Source organism: Bidens hawaiensis, unplaced genomic scaffold (genome assembly GCF_021521415.1).
Source record: "Bidens hawaiensis isolate Kalapana, Puna unplaced genomic scaffold, B.hawaiensis_p1.1 tig00419582_1, whole genome shotgun sequence".
Classification (NCBI taxonomy): domain Eukaryota; kingdom Viridiplantae; phylum Streptophyta; class Magnoliopsida; order Asterales; family Asteraceae; genus Bidens; species Bidens hawaiensis.
Window position 1 is genome coordinate 310,255 of NW_027504908.1, and position 21,447 is coordinate 331,701.

At 34.6% G+C, this 21,447-nt stretch overlaps 1 protein-coding gene and 1 pseudogene across 1 annotated transcript; both read left to right on the forward strand.

Annotated features, from left to right (window-relative positions):
* Positions 1-7,927: 7,927 nt before the first annotated feature.
* LOC143609371 (uncharacterized) lies at positions 7,928-10,815 on the forward strand. The gene is made up of 3 exons (XM_077084138.1): positions 7,928-8,020; positions 8,650-9,297; positions 9,978-10,815. Exons 2-3 carry the CDS (start codon positions 8,708-8,710, stop codon positions 10,657-10,659), a joined length of 1,272 nt encoding a protein of 423 aa, XP_076940253.1. The 5' UTR covers positions 7,928-8,020; positions 8,650-8,707; the 3' UTR covers positions 10,660-10,815.
* Positions 10,816-18,758: 7,943 nt separating this feature from the next.
* Positions 18,759-21,355, forward strand: LOC143609381 (protein NUCLEAR FUSION DEFECTIVE 4 pseudogene; annotated as a pseudogene).
* The last annotated feature ends 92 nt before the right edge of the window (positions 21,356-21,447 follow it).

The window sequence follows — 21,447 nt, forward strand, 5'->3', positions numbered from 1 at the left end:
CAAGGCGAGCTTAATTAAGTTTGAGCATGAGCATGAGTCTAAAGCGAAGCTCAGTTAAGAAACGAGAACAAGCATGGGCTTCAAACATCAAGCTTAGGTAGACTCGCGAGTGGTGTAAATAATTGTTGTTATTGTAAGAATTTCTATAGAGTTGCATGATAAAGAGAATTCAATATTTATTAATGCATGACTATTTAATGAGTAAGCTAATTCCATATCAACTAGTGTATAACAAACTAGAAATACGAGCAAGAGTGAGCCAAACTCGTAACTAATATTAATCTGAGGCGAAAGTTGAACTTGAATTCAACTCGAGTCACCTCATGATTCAGTGAGTTAGCTCATTCTTTTTCTAGTTTTATAAATTTTGTGTGTTTTTTTTAATAAAATAGCAAGTAAGAAGTTAATAACAACTTTAAGTTATACAAGTCTCAAAACTCAAATAACAAAGCAATTATGCAAGAAAAACCAACAATGCAAATTTATTCAAAGCTTCGGGTGAGGTACCTTCAGCTCAAACCCGGATCAAATGTTTATATTTATACAACTCTAATCAACTCGAGCTAAATTGCAGGTCTTACTAGTTACGTGTGAGCTGCGTGCCTCGCATTAGTTGAACAATTGGAAACTGGACTAAATTAAATAGATATTGTTAAAATAACAATATCTATTTTATTAGTTGTGTGCCTCGCATTAGTCGAACAATTGGAAAATAGATATTCCAATACACCTATTTGTTATTAGGTGTATTGGTTTTATTAATCACAGCTATCATCTTTTGGTCGATGTCGGTTCCAACTTCCAAGTAACGAATTGGTTGCTGATGGTCCCATCTTTTAACGCATTTGTTCCCAAAAACGGTCAGCGACTAACAGAATTCTAACGTCGTTTGTTGCAGATCGCCGGAAAAACATTTTTTTGCCTAAAAACTCAACGGTCCCAAACGTCTTGGTAACTTTGGATCGAACATTTAGGAACATTTATCTAGCAAAATTCCAATTATTGAGGTCGTCGGAACTCTACAACCATCATTGGAATCGGTTGGTGGTGCTGGTGGTGAGTCAGTTAGTGGTGGTGGCAGTGTTTAGGTTGAGTTTTTAGAAACCAAAATGTGACTTTCCGACCAAAAGCGTTTTTCTGGCGACCTGCAAGTAACGACTATGATTCCGTAAGTCACGGACCGTTGGGGACAAATGCGTTAAAAGATGGGACTGTCATCAGCCAATTTCTTAGTTGAGATCGACAACGATCAAAAGATCATATTTAGGATTAATAAAACAAGTATCCCTTGTTATTAATGAAACATTTTGACCTGTTAAAGTCAATGTAATAAAAAGAACCCATTAATTTTTATGATAAGTGTTTATAGTATTATCAAGTTCAACTTAATAAAAGCTATATTTCAACAACAACAATCACCCGTACATCAACGGGTGCTAACCTAATAACACTAATAATATATTGATAATATCTTTCTAAACAGCGTACTTGAAAGAAATAAAATGCAAGTAAAAATCAATGCAATTCCGATCTCGAACAAGTGGTCACAGTCACGCAGTTGTGTACATCTATGTCGATTGCATTGAGATTATTGTTATTATTTTTATTATTATTATAACGAGTGGCAAGCAAGCAACTTTCACATGGTAAGGACCAAAAAGATCAACGGTATTTAGGGGTTTGTAAATTCATTTTTTTAATCTTCAATAGTTAATATAATTAGTGAACTAATCTGGATAATTAAAAATTCGCAATTTGGCATGATAATTAAGTCAATGAGGGTACCAAAGTTTGAAAAATAATGGACATTCATCTGTACAACGTTAAATAGTATCATATCATCCAATTTTGAAAACCATGACGTGGACATCAAATAAAAATGATGGAAATAATTCAAACGTAAATTTATTTGATGGACACAAATGGAAAATGATAAAAAAAATATGTTTAGAAAAGTTTTAGAGATTATTTGTAGCTTGAAAAAGAAAACGTTAAAAAATGTCATTAATTTTATTGTATGAGATCTTCATCTATACGTTAGAATCTTTGTGATTACACCCATTAAAGCTCTTGCAATGGCTTCTTTGTGAGCCCACATATGAGGATGTTGCACACGTCGAATGACTTTTTTACGGACAACCCCTTGCATGATTATGTGTGTGTGACGTTTCGTTGTTCATATTTTTATTCTTGGCGACGAACTAGGGTGGGTTGGAATTTTTACATTTTTACATGATAAAAAAAATATGTTTAGAAAAGTTTTAGAGATTATTTGTAGCTTGAAAAAGAAAACGTTAAAAAATGTCATTAATTTTATTGTATGAGATCTTCATCTATACGTTAGAATCTTTGTGATTACACCCATTAAAGCTCTTGCAATGGCTTCTTTGTGAGCCCACATATGAGGATGTTGCACACGTCGAATGACTTTTTTACGGACAACCCCTTGCATGATTATGTGTGTGTGACGTTTCGTTGTTCATATTTTTATTCTTGGCGACGAACTAGGGTGGGTTGGAATTTTTACATTTTTACATGATAAAAAAAATATGTTTAGAAAAGTTTTAGAGATTATTTGTAGCTTGAAAAAGAAAACGTTAAAAAATGTCATTAATTTTATTGTATGAGATCTTCATCTATACGTTAGAATCTTTGTGATTACACCCATTAAAGCTCTTGCAATGGCTTCTTTGTGAGCCCACATATGAGGATGTTGCACACGTCGAATGACTTTTTTACGGACAACCCCTTGCATGATTATGTGTGTGTGACGTTTCGTTGTTCATATTTTTATTCTTGGCGACGAACTAGGGTGGGTTGGAATTTTTACATTTTTACTGTAAAAATTGGCGATGATGTGAAAATTGTAAGAATGCCTGTAGGTCGGAATCATTGTTAGAAAAAGTGCACAAATGCATATAGGTGTTTCTAATATGTCTAAGACCAAACATAGTGGGAGAGTTGTGGGCGTGTTTTGACCCAAAACTCTCTATTATTGACAGGGACGTCACGTGTCACACAACGCCTTTATATGAAGAGTTTTGTCTACACATAGTGTAATAACTAAACACCTTTGTAGATTTTATTAGTTCTAATAAAGTAGACCTTTTATTTTGTACCTTCAAATATTTTGAGTATAATAGACATTTATAATCCCTCAATTTGTAACTGATTAAAAAAATTGCCGGTATTGAATCTTGATTGATAAATATAGAAATATTACTGCTTATATATTACAATCCAGATTATGAATATATGTAAAAATGGAAAAAAAAAGTGCAATCATGGAAAGACAAGCGAAAGTCCTAAACCCTAAACTTTATGGTTTATTGGTTGTTGCTTTTCATTTTATTATTAGTTACTTGATTTTGTTGACTTTCTTGGTTCCCTGTAATTATTTACTAAACTTTATTGACTATTTTTTTTTCTTTGTTGCTTTTTTCTATTAATAACTTAGCTTTGTTTCCTTGACTTTAATTTTGATTTAATTTAACTTTTACTTTCATTTTCTTCTTGTTGGTCTTTGTTACATTTAAACTTTAGGTGATGAGTTATGACCACCCAAATCTAGTAATCTCCATGCTCATTCAATAGCCTATTTCTAAACAAATATTTAGTTGAAGGATAAAAATTGTTCACGTTATTAACTTTGTTCGCATTGCTAACTAACCTGATTAACTGCGTAAACATAGTTTATTGTGGTATGAAAATGCATGTACACCTTCTATCTTACCACCTTTTAGCATTATATTATAGATTGATCACTAAATAAGTTCCATAAAGTGATAAAGATAGAATAATTAGGCATCTTAAAATCAACATGTTAACTTTGTTAGTTAGATTGACACTTAAAAAAATGATTTTATACCCAACCTTTTGGTAGGTCTGAAGAAAACTCAATTTCAAAAGTCTTCATTTTATTCTTCATACATATTTAACGCAAACACCCTTCGTTTGTTTGGTTGGATTTTTTCAAACCAAACTAAAAGAAAACAATCGGTTTTCGCTTTGTAAGTATATAAAACCAGTCTGTCCAACCGAACCAAGTTACAATTCGTTTAACTTGATTAATTTATAATCACATTCTCATAAAAGAATTGTTTACCAAACAAATATGACAATTTTCAAAAATCTACGAATACGTCTATAACAACTTTAATCCAAAATCATTGGCATCATCTTAATCTAAAATGAAAAACATTGAAAGAATCTTCATAAAAGAAAAAAAAAACCTACAAAGATGTTAGTGCATTGATAATCAGGACAATATGACATTTATAAAGAAGGGAACTAAATAAGTTAAGTGTATTAACAATAACAATAAAAATCATATATAGTTTACGTCATAGTAAAAGAATCTAATATATGAAATATGCAATTATATATTCAACATAAATCGGTTACTGTTAAAAAATGAGTGAAAACCGATTTTTACTAAACTTTACGACAAATATGTAGTTTGTCATTTACGATGAGAGCTCTACAAAGTTAATCTATGTCTAAAATGAAGTTAAAATAAATAAGATGTCAATTATCAAGGTATTGTATAAAAGTTATTTCACATAGTTGCAACTCTCAGGAGAAGCCAAGATGCTTGTTTTATTGTTTAAGTTCGTTCTTTAAAGGCTTACACCGAATGATTTTAAAAATCCAAACTTTATGCATGTTCGTGACACATAGACACAAATGCTGGACCAAAACTTTCAGGCTCTTGGCTACCTTGATTTTCTTTGGCTCATAACCTTTTCAAGAATTAGCATCCAAGTTGAACTAAGAACGGTTTTGCGTAGCGTTACGTTTTAAGTTGACCAACCTTTTCGCAAACCAACTATGATCTATTTTGTGGCTCTTATCATTAAAAAAAAAAGAAGACGTTTGGTTTATGGTTCTTTATAACACAACTTAACTATATATATATATATATATATATATATATATAAGTATCATTTGAGAACTCTTAAATTATTTAAGAACTTGAAGGAACTCTTAATAACTAACGTTTTTTATAAAAAAATTTTGTATGTTGATGTTATTTAAGTGTAGTTTTATCAATTTTGACATCTATATTTACGATTACAATTATGAAAATTAGTTTTTTTTACGCATATCTATGTTTTTTTACACATATGTAAATTTTTATCACATAAATTTTACACATGTGTAACTTGTGATTTATATATGTAATCAAAAATTTTTTTTATAAATATGATAAAACAAGTCTCAAATAATGTTAATATATAAAAAAAATTAAAAAAATATTTGGTTTTTAAAAGTTTCTAAAAGTTTTTAACTTTTTTTGAGTTCTCAAATAAAACTAACCATATATATATATATATATATATATATATATATTGAAGATTGTCTCACTCTAATTAAAACCATTGTACATTTTTTTAGTTATAGAAATGAACTTGTTGGTTTATTCTAGACACTCTCCATATGATATATCTATTTGTGGTTTGAATGTATTATGTTCCCTACAAAATTATCCATGGAATAAAAAAAGAGAGATGTTTATTTATTTTAAAAAAATAGATAAGACGATTTTCTTGTTACACCTATATACTCCTAACTAATATTGCAATAACATAAGCTTGAAATAATAATATAAAAATGAAAACCGAAGACTAGTGTGCAATTAAAACGGTTAGAGTGATGTGATGAGCCACATGCGTGTCTGAAAACGATTCTCCTTTTTCTTTTTTAGTTTTTGGGTGTCAACAACTGATGCGTTGTTTACAGCTGTATTCGATTCAGGACTATGAACACTAGGCTTCTGTTTTTACATTATACATACTCCATCTTTTTCTTTATTTCACTTTTACCCTATAAACTTTTCTTTCTAGCATTGAATCTTATCTTAATCTTAAAATACTAATAAAAGAAAATGTTGAAACTTAGGTGTCAAGCCCACATTTCACAAAATTCCTAATCTCTCATCTCATTCATTCTAATTATTCATGGGTCATGGGTCAAAACTATTTTCTCAAATGGGTTATAACATAGTGTGGATTATATTCATTATTGAATCAAGTGTCATTTTCATACATAAGGTTTGACCAACTACACAACTTTAGTATATTTTTTTAAATTTCTTGCAAATCAACATCTTGTGTTTCCAAAATCATGCTATTTTAGTACTTTTCGTTAACCCTGTTTGTTTTTTCCATTAAGTCTACATTAAATTAATTCACAAGTATTTTGAGAATCATAACTAAAATAACAGACCTTATTTATCTTTATCATTTAACAAAACTCATGTAATATACGGGTTCAAAAGCTAGTACTATTAATAGAAAACATTGACTCGACTCTATGTGTTCATCAATAGTTTAATACTTACATGCCATCGATGTCTTTTAAATAGTTGACTACTTTTGATTTTTGAAGTGAGTAGTTAACAATTCGATAAGTAAAATTATGCTTTCATTTTTGACTGCTATTTGTGTTACGTTGATAGTAGACAAGTGTCAAACCGGATATGGATTGGCTTTATTGAATCCTACTTCTCGATTGTTTAGTAATTGTTGTATCCTACTAACATAAAATTATGAAAAAAAAGCGTTGAAATAGCTATACAAACTTATAGATCAAACAAACACTACTAAAATTCAATGCAATGTTTATATTTATGTTGACTCTTATACTACTCTCTTGATTGTTTAGGGGTGCTTGAGATTGTTTTCAATTATGTGATGTATTTTTTTTATGGTGCAGCTTAAAAGTAGTAGCGCTTTTAAAAGTTACGATTAATAAAACTATTTATGATTATCAACTTCAAGATTCTTCTTATTTTAAGTAAAAAATTGGTAGAACATCATAACTCATAAGCACTTGTAGGCAATGTACGTAGGGGAAAGAATCACTTGTAGTGGTACTGTGGTAGAAATAAAGATAGACGTTCAAAAAGCCGTTATATATATATATATATATATTTGCACGATTATCCAAATCTATTCTTCAAACTCGGTTACAAGCACGTGCATTACACGATTCGAATAATAATAATAAAAAATAATCCGTAAATGCGAAACTTTTTATAACTTAAATCACGCATGACATATAATAATGAACATAATTAAAAGCTACGGTAACTTCGACATTGTTTACACTTCCTTCTTACTTCGTGTATTTCATTACATTGGTCATGAACAGGAGCTTAGTTTCCGTCTGGGTATACAAGCTTGGATTGTTATTGCCTATTCAGCACGACATAAAGCCAAGACAACATGGAAGGAAGATCTGACCTACGCTTAAACGAATTGCTTAAGTAGGTTCACAGGTTGAGCCGTCGAACCCATTTATTTACTATTTCATTACGTATTTACATCTATGTTTTTACAAATAACCTGTTTGAACGAACGCACAGAAAGTACAGATACCGAAATCAGATATAAACCGCCGTCAACTTTCGAGCATGTAAACAGAAGCAAACTTTCTTGAGAGACCAAACTAGAAACAAACCTAAACTAAAGCAATACTATGTAAACATCTACTTCTCTCTCATGTTCTTAATGCCTACAAGGGTTGTGTTTAGTAAACAGCAAAAAAATATTAATTAATAAATTCATAATTTCTCACTTCCTCCGTCTATTTTATTTCCATTTCCTCCAAAATAATCCATCTTTCTTCTCTCACATGCTCCTTCATTCGGTGTGATAATAATAATCTTTCAGATACATTCATCATCCAGACATATATCCACCGTATCTAAATATTTATTTATATTATACATATCTTCTGTATCTTTAATATACTTGGAAATTACACACCCAAATATAGTAATCTTTTATGGGTTTCTCGTGATCTGTGTGCTTACTTCAATTATTGATCACACCCATCTTCCAAGATCGATTTTTTACGTTATAAAAGATTCATCTTTAACACATAGGAGTGTGTTTCAAGAAAATCAAGATTCATTTGTTCTGTTTTTTATTATTAGTACAGTGTGGTTCAAAAGCTGATTCTGCTTTTTGGGTTTTTTGAACAACACAAGAATTAAGAATTTGTGATGGTAAAGGTGAGTCCTTTTTGGTTAATTCCTCTTTTTTAGGGCTTTATTTATTACCCCTTTTCCTTAATTTCAGCCTTTACTTTTTACCTTTAAAAAAAAAATAATTTTAATGTGATTTATTATGTGCTGCAATTGTTTGGTGTAGTTTAAGAAAGTTAAAAATCAAAACTTTTTTGGTTATATGAAATCAAGAATTGATTATGCATTTGTAACTGAAGACCATTTATGTTTTTTTGGTAAATTCCTCTTTTTTAGGGCTTTTTTTATTTTATTTTATTACCCTTTTTCCTTAATTTCAGCCTTTATTTTTTACCTTTAAAAAAAAAAAAAAATTTAATGTGATTTATTATTATGTGCTGCAATTGTCAGGTGTAGTTTAGGAAAGTTGAAAATCAAAATTTTTTTGGTTATATGAAATCAAGAATTTATTATTCATTTGTAACTGAAGACCTCTTTGACCAGATTATGCAAAAAAGAAGCCCCTTTGATTTTGTTCCTAATTTAATTAGGGGTTTTAATCTTTTTTGTGTTTAATGTTATATTAATTAGTGTTTATGAGGCTGCTTAATTAAAGTAACAAACTTGATCAAAGGTGAAGTAGTTAATTGTGGTTTCTTGGAAATATTATGCTACAGGTTTGACTTTTGAATTAGTCAAAAACTCAATGGAGTGTTACTGTTACCAGTGACATCAATGGATCCTCAAGCTTTTATAAGATTATCAATAGGTTCATTAGGATTACGGTATCCCGAAAAACCAGGAATCAATGCTCTGTCATCACCATGTACTTGTGAGATTCGGCTCCGAGGCTTCCCGGCTCAAATAGCATCGGTCCCATTATTATCATCACCGGAAGCGATACCCGATGTTCATAACATTGCATCGAGTTTTTACCTTGAGAAGTCGGATTTAAAAGCGTTACTTACACCGGGGTGTTTCTATAGTCCGCAAGCGTGTTTGGAAGTTGTTGTGTTTACGGGCCGGAAGGGGTCCCATTGTGGAGTTGGTGTGAAACGGCAGCAGGTCGGGACGTTTAAGTTGAATGTGGGCCCGGAATGGGCTGAAGGGAAACCGGTGATTCTTTTCAGTGGGTGGATTGGTATCGGGAAGATGAAGCAAGAGACGAGAAAGTTTGTTGCTGAGCTTCATTTACGGGTGAAGTTGGACCCTGACCCGCGATATGTTTTTCAGTTTGAAGACGAAACGAAATTAAGTCCTCAGATTGTGCAGATTCAAGGGAATATTAAGCAGCCAATTTTCAGTTGCAAGTTCAGTCAAGATAGGTAATGTTGCTTTGCCTTTACACAATATTATTCTTGTTACTAGTTGCTAGAGGTGGAAATTTATACCCGTTTGTACGAATGTTGGTCGATTCAGGTCGTGTTTGTTTCGTGTCAAACGGGTCAGATATACCAAGGATCATTTGGGTCAAACTTGTTTAGGTCAAAAGTCATGTTGCATGCATTCATATGCTTAAACGTCTTAAATCGTTTTTTTAAAACAAAGATGTTATTCTTTTGGTAATACATTTTCTAGTGGTGACACTTTTCAGTTTTCGCACGTTTAACTTATCAACGGATCGATTCTGGTTGTAGTTTTATCCCAAACGAGCCGAATAAAAAAGTTGACCTAAAGGGAAAGGAGTCAATGGTGTCTAAATTCAATGTAAGCAACTTTCTAAAAACTTTAGTTAAAAGAATCAGGTTATTATATCTAAAGAAAAGTGTTTGTGGATTAAACCACTCGACCCGTACTAAAAACTCTAAAATAATTTGTTTCAATACGAACCCGCATTGTTGGTTTATCCGAGCTCGTACGTAATTTATATTGTTTAGTTTCATAAATGTTAAAAAGTTACTTTATTTTAAGCATAAATCGTTTGACGTGTTACTGAATACGATCAGCCCGTGTGTCTTGCCATGATATTTTACCAGGTCCTGAACTTATGTGGTGTATTATGCAGGGTACCGCAGGTAGACCCGTTAAACAACTACTGGTCAACTTCGGGTGACGGTACAGACCCAGAAACCGAAAGAAGAGAAAGAAAGGGTTGGAAAGTCAAAATCCACGACTTATCCGGTTCAGCCGTGGCTGCAGCATTCATGACCACACCTTTCGTCCCATCAACCGGCTGCGACTGGGTCGCGCGGTCCAACCCAGGGTCCTGGTTAATAGTCCGTCCAGACGCCTTCCGACCCGAAAGCTGGCTTCCATGGGGCAAACTCGAGGCATGGCGTGAACGTGGTGGCACCAAAGACACAATATTCATCCGCTTCCATCTTTTATCCGATGGGCAAGACGGTGGGGAGCTTTTAATGTCGGAAATACTCATTAATGCGGAACGTGGCGGTGAGTTTTTCATAGACACCGACCGCCAAACAACTTTTAACTCAAGCATCCCGAGCCCGCAAAGCAGTGGTGATTTTGCGGGTCTAAGTCCATCTGCAAGCGGGTTTGTGATGAGTTGTAGGGTACAGGGTGAAGGGAAGAGAGGGAAGCCCATGGTTCAACTGGCAATGAGACACGTGACGTGTGTCGAGGATGCGGCTATATTTATGGCTCTAGCCGTTGCAGTTGATTTAAGCATCGAGGCGTGTAAACTGTTTAGAAGACGGGTCAGGAGAGGAAGCCGGCATTCATGGTGAAACTGGTCGTGTTTGAATGGGATTAATTAAAGAAACTTACTATAGTTTTCTTATGTTTAAACCCTCCTGGTTGTTGTATGACATATACTACTAATTCTAAATTTTCGCCTGATTAATATTAAGATCCTAGGCGAGTTGAGTTTAAGTTTACTCCAGCGCGATCAACCGGATGTAGGTAACAGCCGTACATATGCTTGTTATTTAACTAACAATACATGGAAACCTTAGAATTGATGATAGTTGCATAGCTCTATAAAGTTTAAAAAAGCTTAGTATTTAAGTTACACGAGTAATAAGTTTATTGTACATATCGGTGAAGTAACAAATTTTCAAAGTTCATAATCTTATATCCATATGTTTGATGGTGTTAATTTTATAGCATATAACCTTATTATTAGTGTCTTTATACTTAAATTTATAAAATTACTTGGTCTTAGGTTTAACGCCATGAGCGATCTTAAACTTCGTATCTCAAAATGCCGATTTTCACCAAGCAATGATCATCGAATCATGTCAAACTGACGTTAATATAGCCGGACAAGTATATAAAGGTTTCTGAGTTTCTAGACTGAAGTTGTTCTTATGCTTCTTTTAATATGAGCCTATTTTAGTATTTTGTAAAAGTTTTATTTATTTATTTTCTTATAGTTAAGAATTTATTAATAAACCTAACCAGTTTGATACTTTGATATAAAAAGTAAAAACACATATATACAGAAGAAACATTTAAGAAAAATATTAAATGGTAATTTACAAAAATGGAAGTGAGTTATGATATGAATAGACCTTTATAGAGTCTAGATAAGTTGTACTGCCAAAATAACCATAAACGGATTGCCTGGGGGTTTATCACGTTATCCTTTTGAAGTGATGAATGTGTCGTACGAAATTCTTTTATGAGTTTTTTATCTAGTCCCCACCATAGTTAGTGATGACGGATTGACGGGTGTTGGATCTGGACGGATCATGCATCTAAAAAACAAGCGCGCCCCAAGTGACAACGTTACAACCACGTCACAATAGATAGATGTATCACACGCAGGAATGGACAAGAGATCCAGATGGATAGAAGTATAGAACATCGGGCGTAAAGTAGTAAACGGCAAAGCATATGGTTTAATTGATCAGTACGATACATATTATTATATTGTTTGCACCATGCTCTATCGTTAGAGTAGAGCCACCACGCCTTGTATTTAAACAAGGTGTGAAACCGTGAACGGTGAAATCATTTAATCAAATGCTACTACCAACCACATTACAATTATAAATACTTCTCAGCAACTTAATTAATATTCATTTACTTCTCACTAATTTCTCTCATATACATATACTTACTCTCATGTCAGAGGGTTATCACGGGATATACCCTAATAATGTGGCTAGGTTAACATCGTTGTTCTTCTTAGCGTGTTTAGGTCCTAAGGCTCTCTCATCACGCAACACACATCTACACTAATCTGGAGGCCCCTCGACCCTCGTTTCCATATTTAGTTAATTTAAAGGGGATTCCTATCAGAACCTTCTATTTAAGTTAAAATTTGAGATCATATTCAACTTGTAATCAACTTGAACCTTGACTCAATAAAAATGACTCGGTTTTTTATTTTTATTTTTTTTATTTTTTATTTTCATGATTTCGTATATATTTTTATACAAATCTAAAATAACATATCAATAAGAAATCTAAATGATACATGTACCAAATACTAAAGTACCAAACTATCATTATACTAGAAAATTAAAGGATGGGAATTTATTCAAGCGAGCAAATAAGAAAGATACTTAAGCTCAAACCGACTCTAATAATGTTTGTACCAGCCGAATCAAGTTGCGTTGAATTGCTTATAACTAACTTGCCAACCATAAGTTAATATAAAAAATCCTGATCATGGTACATCTTTTTGAGCATTTTGAGTGATGTGCTAATTAATGTAACTAGGTTTGAAACCCACCGCGTTGCAGCGGCAGCTTGACACAAATTCGGTCGGTATCGGTTATGCTTGTCACGACACCTACTCTAAATCAAAAAAATTATATGTAAACGCCCAAAATAGTATTAGCACATGCACAACTTATGATGAAAGCGGCACATATAAGGTCGGTATCTGATAGAAAAATAAATTAGTAAACGTATAGCTTATAATACAAAAAATAATATAAGTAAAACGGCGTTTATTCGGTTTTTTGCAAATTACAGGTTTTGTGGCGAAAATTCGGTCGGTATCTATAGGTTCGCCACAACATTGGAACTAAACCCAAAAAATAATTTTGAAAAATTGACATATTTAAAAAAACAAAACAAAAAAACAAACACGGGCGTTGCGGCGAGTCGACATACATTGGGTCGGTAATGATTAGGTTCGTTATCGTACCGGAAGTATACATAAAAAATAATTCCGTTATTGGCTAGGTTTGTTACGGTACCAAAAACTAAATAAACAATAACACAAGTGTTGCGGCGATGAGGCGTTGTGTTTTCAGTTGGCGTAACTTAAATTCATTACGATACCGAAACTAAATCTAAAATTCAATTTCTTCAAATTGTTATACTTAAAAAAAATCCTTTTTAAAAAAATAATCTAAATTGAATGGCCAACATACCAACACTATCAAAGCCTCAAACAAAAGAAGTTAACAAATCACACCTCAGCCAACATACCAACACTATCAAACTTGTTACAATGGTAGAAACTAAAATCATAAATACTAAAACAGTTTGTTTCTAGAATAGAGTTGTGACACCAACATTTGATTTATATATATATATATATATAACGGGTAAACAAAAACCTAACTATTAACCAAAAAAATTTAACCGACATTAATCATAACCGAACAAAACAAAGGGTTATGATTCATGCGCCTTTGTTAACTCATTTTAATCGAAACGTACCTTGTATGTGTGTTTTTTTCCCAAAGTTTATACCTATATTTCCATCTTCTTCACCTCTGTTGATATACATGCATATTTCCAATTCAATATCACACATATATTATATGATGATTCTCTATTCGTTGGTTAGCTTGTTTTATTTTTTATTATGTTTCATGTTATACAAGAGAATCTCTTGGGTCTGGGCCGGTTGCCAAAGGTGATAAGTAAAAGAAGTTAATGAATATTCAGTTGGGCTAAGGGCCTACTAGTGGGCCTATTCTTTCTAGCTTCGTCTCATATATATACGAGAGAAGGAAGAGAAGTTTATGTTGTACGAATCAGTTGGTCATCATCTCGGTTATAGGTGGGAAAAAACCCGGTTCAGGACCCAGTCCTATTTGACTTACGGGTACGAACCAGGTTTGTATTTGGACCTGGACCTCTTGGAACTGGTTCCACCTCTACCCGGTTAAAACCCCGAGTCGACCCGGCCAAAACCCAATAAAAACGTGGCAAACCTGGCCAAATACCCGACCAACCGAAACCGATGTCAACCCTACCTTGTTCTTGACTTTTGCTGACCATACCTGGAACCGATTCCTGAAAACATGGGCATTCCCACTTGTTGAGGTGGGTGGGCAACCGCCCCTCTTAAATTTTTATTTTTTAGTCCTATAATACGCGGAAATCCCGAGTGGTCCATAAAATTTTGCAAGCACCCCCCCCCCCCCCTTCCCAACTTTTGAAAACGACCCTAAGAAAAACTAAATTATAAATTTTTAAACATATATTTAGTATAAACACCAATTACAGCATAAGTTGTATAATCACCAATATCTAAATGTTAAAATGATCGTGACTTAGACTCAAATTGGTTTTAATTTAGTAGCCCAATAACCATAAGCTCAGGTCATTTACCCTTTCACGTTAGCCATGATTATAAAAGTGTAGACCTTGCTAAAAATATCTAACCGCAGCTAAAAAGAAAAATAACCACGTGAAGCGACAGAGAGCCCCTATACCCATTTCCGATCATCCTTCGTTGCCACCAGATTCCTTTGCTGGCCAAATTCCGGCCAGACTTCCGACTTTAGTTAAGTGGTTAAGTGAATCACTCATTTGATGGTTTGTTTTTATAGTTTTAATTTAGAGTTAAGTGTCATTTTAGTACCTGTGGTTTTGCCAACTACGCAACTTTAGTACCGATTTTGAATTTAGTGCAAATGCCTACCTCAGTTTCTAAAAACTTACAATTTTAGTACTTTTTTTTTAACTCTGTCAATTTTCCTCCGTTAAGTCAAGGTTAGAATGGTAACTTTAGTTATTGTATTTGTTTTCTCTGTTTTTTTTTAACCTGTTTCCCCCTTTTTAATTGATAAAACCCTAACCCTAACACATTCTTCTTCAAAACCCCCTACCAATCTAATCCTTCAAGCAATTGAGTAACAAGAGAAAAATCATAAACACCGATCAAATATGGCTGAGACGTGGGTGTTTCATAATTTGATTATGATTTTTATCAGCTTACGTGGCAATCGCCGGCCGGTCATCGCCGTGAAAGCCTCCTCCAATTCCCACCGTGAAAGTGAAACGGAAAATTTCGTGGTGGCGGAGATGAGTCACCGCCACCGTCACCGCCTCCACCACCGACAAGCTTGCTGCTGCATTCAATTCTAGCCGGAGAAAAACTATCTTTCCGATCATCACAATTTCTGTTGACTATATTATTATTATTAGCCTTACACGCAGCCCGTCTAGTCCTTAAATTCCACGGCTTCTCCGCCGGCGACCCTGACGTCATCTCCACCGTCGTTGCCGCCGTTGCTGCTGCCGGAAATTTTCCTCTCAAAATTGCGTCTTTCATTTTACCCACTTACGTCAAGAAATCAAACATCAGCTTCTCTCTAGTGGCTTCAATCTTAACGTCTCCATATTTGATCGGTGTTTATGATTATGCTCTTGTTACTCAATTGCTTGAATGATCATATTGGTAGGGGTTTTGAAGAAGAATATGTTAGGAAATTTAGGGTTTTATCAATTAAAAAGGGGGAAACAGAAAAAATAAATACAATAACTGAAGTTACCATTCTAACCCTGACTTAACAGAAGAAAATTGGCAGGGTTAAAAAAAGTCTAAAATTGCAAGTTTTTGGAAACTGAGGTAGCCATTTGCATTAAATTCAAAATCGGTACTAAAGTTGCGTAGTTGACCAAAACACAAGTACTAAAATGGCACTTAACTCTTTAATTTATTTGATCAGGGAACATGGATTGGGGTTTGAAAAATTATACAAGTGGGCAAGTTTAGATGCATTAAAATTTAAATTTAAATTATGCACCAGTAATGATGTTTGACCTTTTTTTTTTATTAAATAAAATTTAGTTTTATATCTTTTTTATATTACCCGACCTGATCCGATTCGATTTGAATCAGATCGGAAAAATTATTATATAGCGATCCCTGATGCCCGAAAATGCCTGGTTTGCCCACCTCAAATCTCGATATCATCGTCCTATGGCATGTCTTCCTTAATTCGCTCTACAACAGTTGGCTTTGTCTTCTTCAATTATCGTCTTTGCGGACTTTATCTGATGATTTGTCTTGCTCACATCTCTCGGTTATGGTTACAATTATGGTCAAGCTCCATAACCGAACCAAACTGACTTTGTACACCCTAATATGCAATATAGTTATAGCACAATTATATACACACTAATTTGCAAACATTAGTTATCTCACATTCTTATACTATTCATAACAAATAATATTATTTTGTTACATATTGACTTTAATTTTGGATGTATCTAATCATGGTTTTGTTACATATACGTATGTATTTTTTTGGTATAAAGTAATAACGCTGTATGCTATGGTGAGGGGCTTCGAAGCCCCTCCACAGTGTCACATCAGCGCCATGTGGGCACTGGGGGCATCGAAGCCCAAGTGCATAATGCCCCTCTATGGTGAGGGGGCTTCGAACCTTTTTTCTTTTTTTTTTCTTCCATAAAACAAAAAAACCAATACAATAATATATAACACAATAATAAAAAAATACAATAATACTAAAATACAAAATAAAAATAAAAACAAAAACCCTACAAATAAAAATAAAAAACATACAAATAAAAAAATAAAAATATAACTAATATTCGTCGTCCTCGTCCTCGTTTGCATATTTGGCCAATATCTTTGCTTTTCTTTTTTCCATCACCGCCCGCGATACAGGATCTAGATGCGATAGATCTTTTGTGAGGAGCTCGAATTCCTTTTCTTGCTTTCGCTCCAAGTGAGCCTTTTGTCGTTGTTCATGCATCGCTTTGTATTCCGCAAGCATCGCCTTTCTTTCTTCGTGCATTTTTATGAGGCCCTCCTGTTTTTGTTTTTTAATGTTGGCAATCTCGGCTAGCCTCAGCTCCAAGTTTTCAAGATGCGAGCTCATGTCGGAACTCATAGAGGATGTGGTTCTGGACGAAGATCCTCCACCTCTAGCCGCCGCCTTGGCTTTATCTCTTCCTATCAGCCGTGGCAACTCATCCGGTTCGTCAAAACTTAATTTTGGATCCAACTCGTTTAGATTAAGTTGACAACGACCATTTGACATGAGCTGAGATGGCGATTGATTGGCCGAAGTAAACGTTGTCTTTGACCGTTTGGACAGTCGCAGTGGTGATGATGTCGGGACCGGATGCCACTTTGGCGAGCTTATGCATTGTCTCCAAATTTCCAACATACTGAAATCTTTATTATAAAGGGACTTGTATTATTTTAAGCAAGCCTCCAACACATCGACATCGCTCATGCTGCTTTTTCTGTTGTTCATAACGCGGGTGTGAACGGCTGTGAAGTCGGTTATTTTTGTGCGTAATGACTTCCATTTGTTGTAGAAGTAATCATTCCCGTGATACTCTCCTTGATCCATTAAAGAAAAGAACTTGGTGCGTATTTATACCCAAAACTCCGGCGAATGTTTGCCGTCACCTTCGATACATATAAAAGCTTAATACTAGTAAACAAAAAAATATAACATGGAAAACATATAAATATTTTTATAATATACCTTGATTCGAGTTTTCGGAAGAGTTGATCCACGATAACGCTAACGCCATTTCCTCGTCCGTTTCCCACCCGGGTTCTTTTTTTATGACTTCTTTTTGGACGCCGGACTTGCGTTTTGGGTTTGTGGTACTTGCGAGGACGTATACGGCATTGGCGACCGAAAGAACATATCGTGGGTAAACGGTGGCATGGGTGGAGGAATCATCGGTCGTTGTTGGTTTGCATAGAACGGGTTGCTAAGGTCGACGTTATTTGCGAGCAAACTAGCCCACCACATACAACTCGGATCCCACGGGTTTGGGTTTGGGTTTGGGTTTGGGTTCGGGTTCGAGTTAGGATTTATGGTTAATTTTTTTTTTGTATGTAAATGGTTAAATTTGGTGTGAAGATGAAAGTTGTTTGAGTAAAATTGAGAAAAAAGTTTGAATTTATATAGAAATTGTTAATTATTAATTTTTTTTAGCGGCTCTTTTGATGACCGTTAGGGTGGGCCCCCCCCCTCCACCTTTCTTTCCCGCCCACCACCAAGGCGCCCCCCCTCGGTGTTCAAGACCTTACGGCGCCCAAACCCTCCTCTATGGCGCCCCATAACGGGGAGTCCAAAAATATATTGTTTTTATTTAATTCAAAACTATCATTTATTATTGTAATTGTATATAATCTTGGTTTTGTTACATATATGTGTATCTTTTTTGGAATAAAGTAATAAAAGCGAATTTTTTTATTTAATTCAAAACTATCTATTTATTTATTGTAATAATATTTGATTTATCGCTATCTTAAATGCAATTATATGCATCTTTATTAAATTAAATTTAAACAGTTTAATATTTTTATTTCAAATAGTTATGACAGGTACTCTATAGAAGTATATGAGAGTACCACTGCAACACATGACTAGACTAATTTCTTGATCGAACGTTGCCACCCGCTCGCCTAACATTGGATAAAAACACTAGTTAATAGTAAATAAATTAATTCACACTAACATATAGACATGATTGTCATTCTTCAATTGAACAAGGACCAAACCGAACAAAACCTTTTATTACATACATGATAAAATACATAATAATATATCAATATATCCACACCCGCCATTATAATATAAACCATGCAAACATCGTCGACCAAATTAAACTAAATTCCGATCATTCTCTCACAATGGTATATTACGAATGCCGGAAATGGATGGTATTGGTGGCGGCGATATGGATACAGGCGTTCGCGGGTACCAATTTCGACTTCCCGTCTTATTCAACGCAAATGAAATCCTCACTCAATATTAACCAGGTGCAGCTGCTGTACCTCGCGATGGCTTCCGACATCGGGAAGCTGTTTGGATGGTGTGCCGGGATCCTTATGCTGTGGTTTCCGACGTGGGTTGTGCTGTTCATGGCGGCGTTTCTTGGGTTGGTTGGGTATGGGGTTCAATGGGTCATTGTTTGTAGGCAGATCTCCGTGCCGTATTTTGTGGTTAGTAATTTGGGTTTGGTTTTGGTTTTAGGGTTTATTGGTTGTGAGCCCTAATTTGAATTTAGGATTTATTGTTTATGAGCCTTAATTTTAAAATTGGTTTTAGGGTTTATTGTTTAGGGTTTTTTTTTTGTTATTGGCTTTATAAGGATCAAATTCTTATTTTAAAAAGAACTGTTATTTGGGGTTATTTTGACTTTCAAAAACTGTTATTTGGGGGTATTTTTGACTTTTGGGGTCAAATTTGCCTTCAAGAAGTGTAATTTGGGGGTTATATTGAGTTTTAAGGGTCAGGATCCTCTTCAAGGACTGTTTTTTGGGGGTTATTATGAGTTTTTAGGGTCAAATTTCCCTTCACAGACTGTTATTTGGGGGTTATTTTGACTTTTAAGGGTCAAATTTCTCTTCAGAAACTTTAATTTGGGGGTTATTTTGACTTTAAGGGTCAAATTTCTCTTCAGAAACAAATTTCTCTTCAGAAACTTTAATTTGGGGGGTTATTTTGACTTTTTAAGGGTCAAATTTCTCTTCAGAAACTTTAATTTGGGGGTTATTTTGACTTTTAAGGGTCAAATTCTCCTTCAAGAACGGTAATTTTGGGGTTATTTGACTCTTTAAGGGTCAAACTCTTCTTCAATAACTGTTATCTAGGAGTTTTTTTAAGCTTTAAAGGCCAAATTCTCCTTCAAGAATTGTTATTTAGGAGTTATTTTAAGTTTCAAGGGTCAAATTCTCCTTCAAGAACAGTAATTTTGGGGTTATTATGATCTTTAAGGGTCAAATTCCCCTTCAAGAACTGTAATTTGGGTGTTATTTTGACTTTTAAGGGTCAAGCTCCCCTTCACGAACCGTAATTAAATGGTTATTTCGATGTTTAAGGGCCAAATTTACTAAACTCTGCTTCAATCTACTTTGCAGATGTTCATTTTATCATTATTAGCCGGTGGCAGCATCCCCTGGTTCAACACAGTCTGTTTTGTTATAAACATAAACAACTTTCCTGAAAACTGGCCACTTGCAGTATCTTTAAGTGTTAGTTTCAATGGAGTAACCGCGGCTTTATACAACCTCCTCACCACAAAAATATTCCCGAATGACAAAAGCACGTCTTACCTTCTTCTAAATGCCATTGTCCCTTTCATTGTAGCCATAGCAGCACTAGGTCTGATCCTCCAACAACCGGGCTCCCAAAACCATCAAACAGATGAAACAGTCATCAAAGACGACTCGCATATATTCATCTGTTTGTATATATTAGCAGCTGTTACGGGCCTTTATCTTTTCTTTTTAGATCTAAAGTCACAAAACATATATATCATGGCAATCTTTTTGATAATCCTTCCATTCATCTCCCCAAGCATCATTTATCTTATAAAGAAATTGCACCAGGCTTATTATTTTAACCAACAGCCCGTTAAAGGCCCGAGTTACAATTTGGTTGAATTTGAGCATCACGAAGAATTCCCTGAAGAATGTATCACTCCTGCGGTTGACACGAGTTCACGTGGTGGTTGCGGTTTTAATGAAATAATCGAACAGGATCAGTTAAGGATGCTTGGTGAGGAACATAGTGCTACAAAACTTGTGTCTCGGTGTGATTTTTGGCTTTATTATATCTCGTGTATTTTTGCGGGGGTACTATCGGGCTCGTTTACAGCAACAATTTAGGGCAGGTTGTGCAATCACTTGGATACATTTCCATGACCAAACCACTTGTTACGACTTATTCTACGTGCTCGTTTTTTGGGCGTCTTCTTTCGGGAGCCGCAGATTTGGTTGCCTGCTTTTACCACCAGACTTATACAGGAATGCATAGTAGTCGGACCGGGAGGCTATCACTTGCACTCGTGCCAATGCCTTTTGCTTTTGTTCTGCTAATATTATCCGACAGATTGACTGTTTTACGTGTGGCTACCGGTTTGATAGGAATCTGCTCCGGGTTCTTGGTGTCAACAGCTGTTACAATCACATCCGAGCTTTTTGGTTCAGAGAGCTCAAGGATTAATCATAATATTCTTATAACCAACATCCCGTTAGGATCACTGATATATAGTGTTACTGCATCACTGGTTTATGATGATGTGTCAGAAGATGAAGGATCGACGGTGTGCATTGGTCGAAAATGTTATTACCAGACGTTTATATTGTGGGGATGCGTTTCTTTGTTGGGTTTGATTTCGAGTTTTTTGCTTTCTTTAAGAACAAAACCGGCTTATGAAAGATATTATAAGGAGAGAAGAAGTAAACAGCCTTCAATCAGTGACGAGTTCGATCAAGAGTTTTGATAAATGGGTTGGATACTTACATTGAAACGCGAAGAACAAGACAGACATAGAAATTAGAGATCTTTGAATGATGCAGTTTAGGGGAGCAGCAG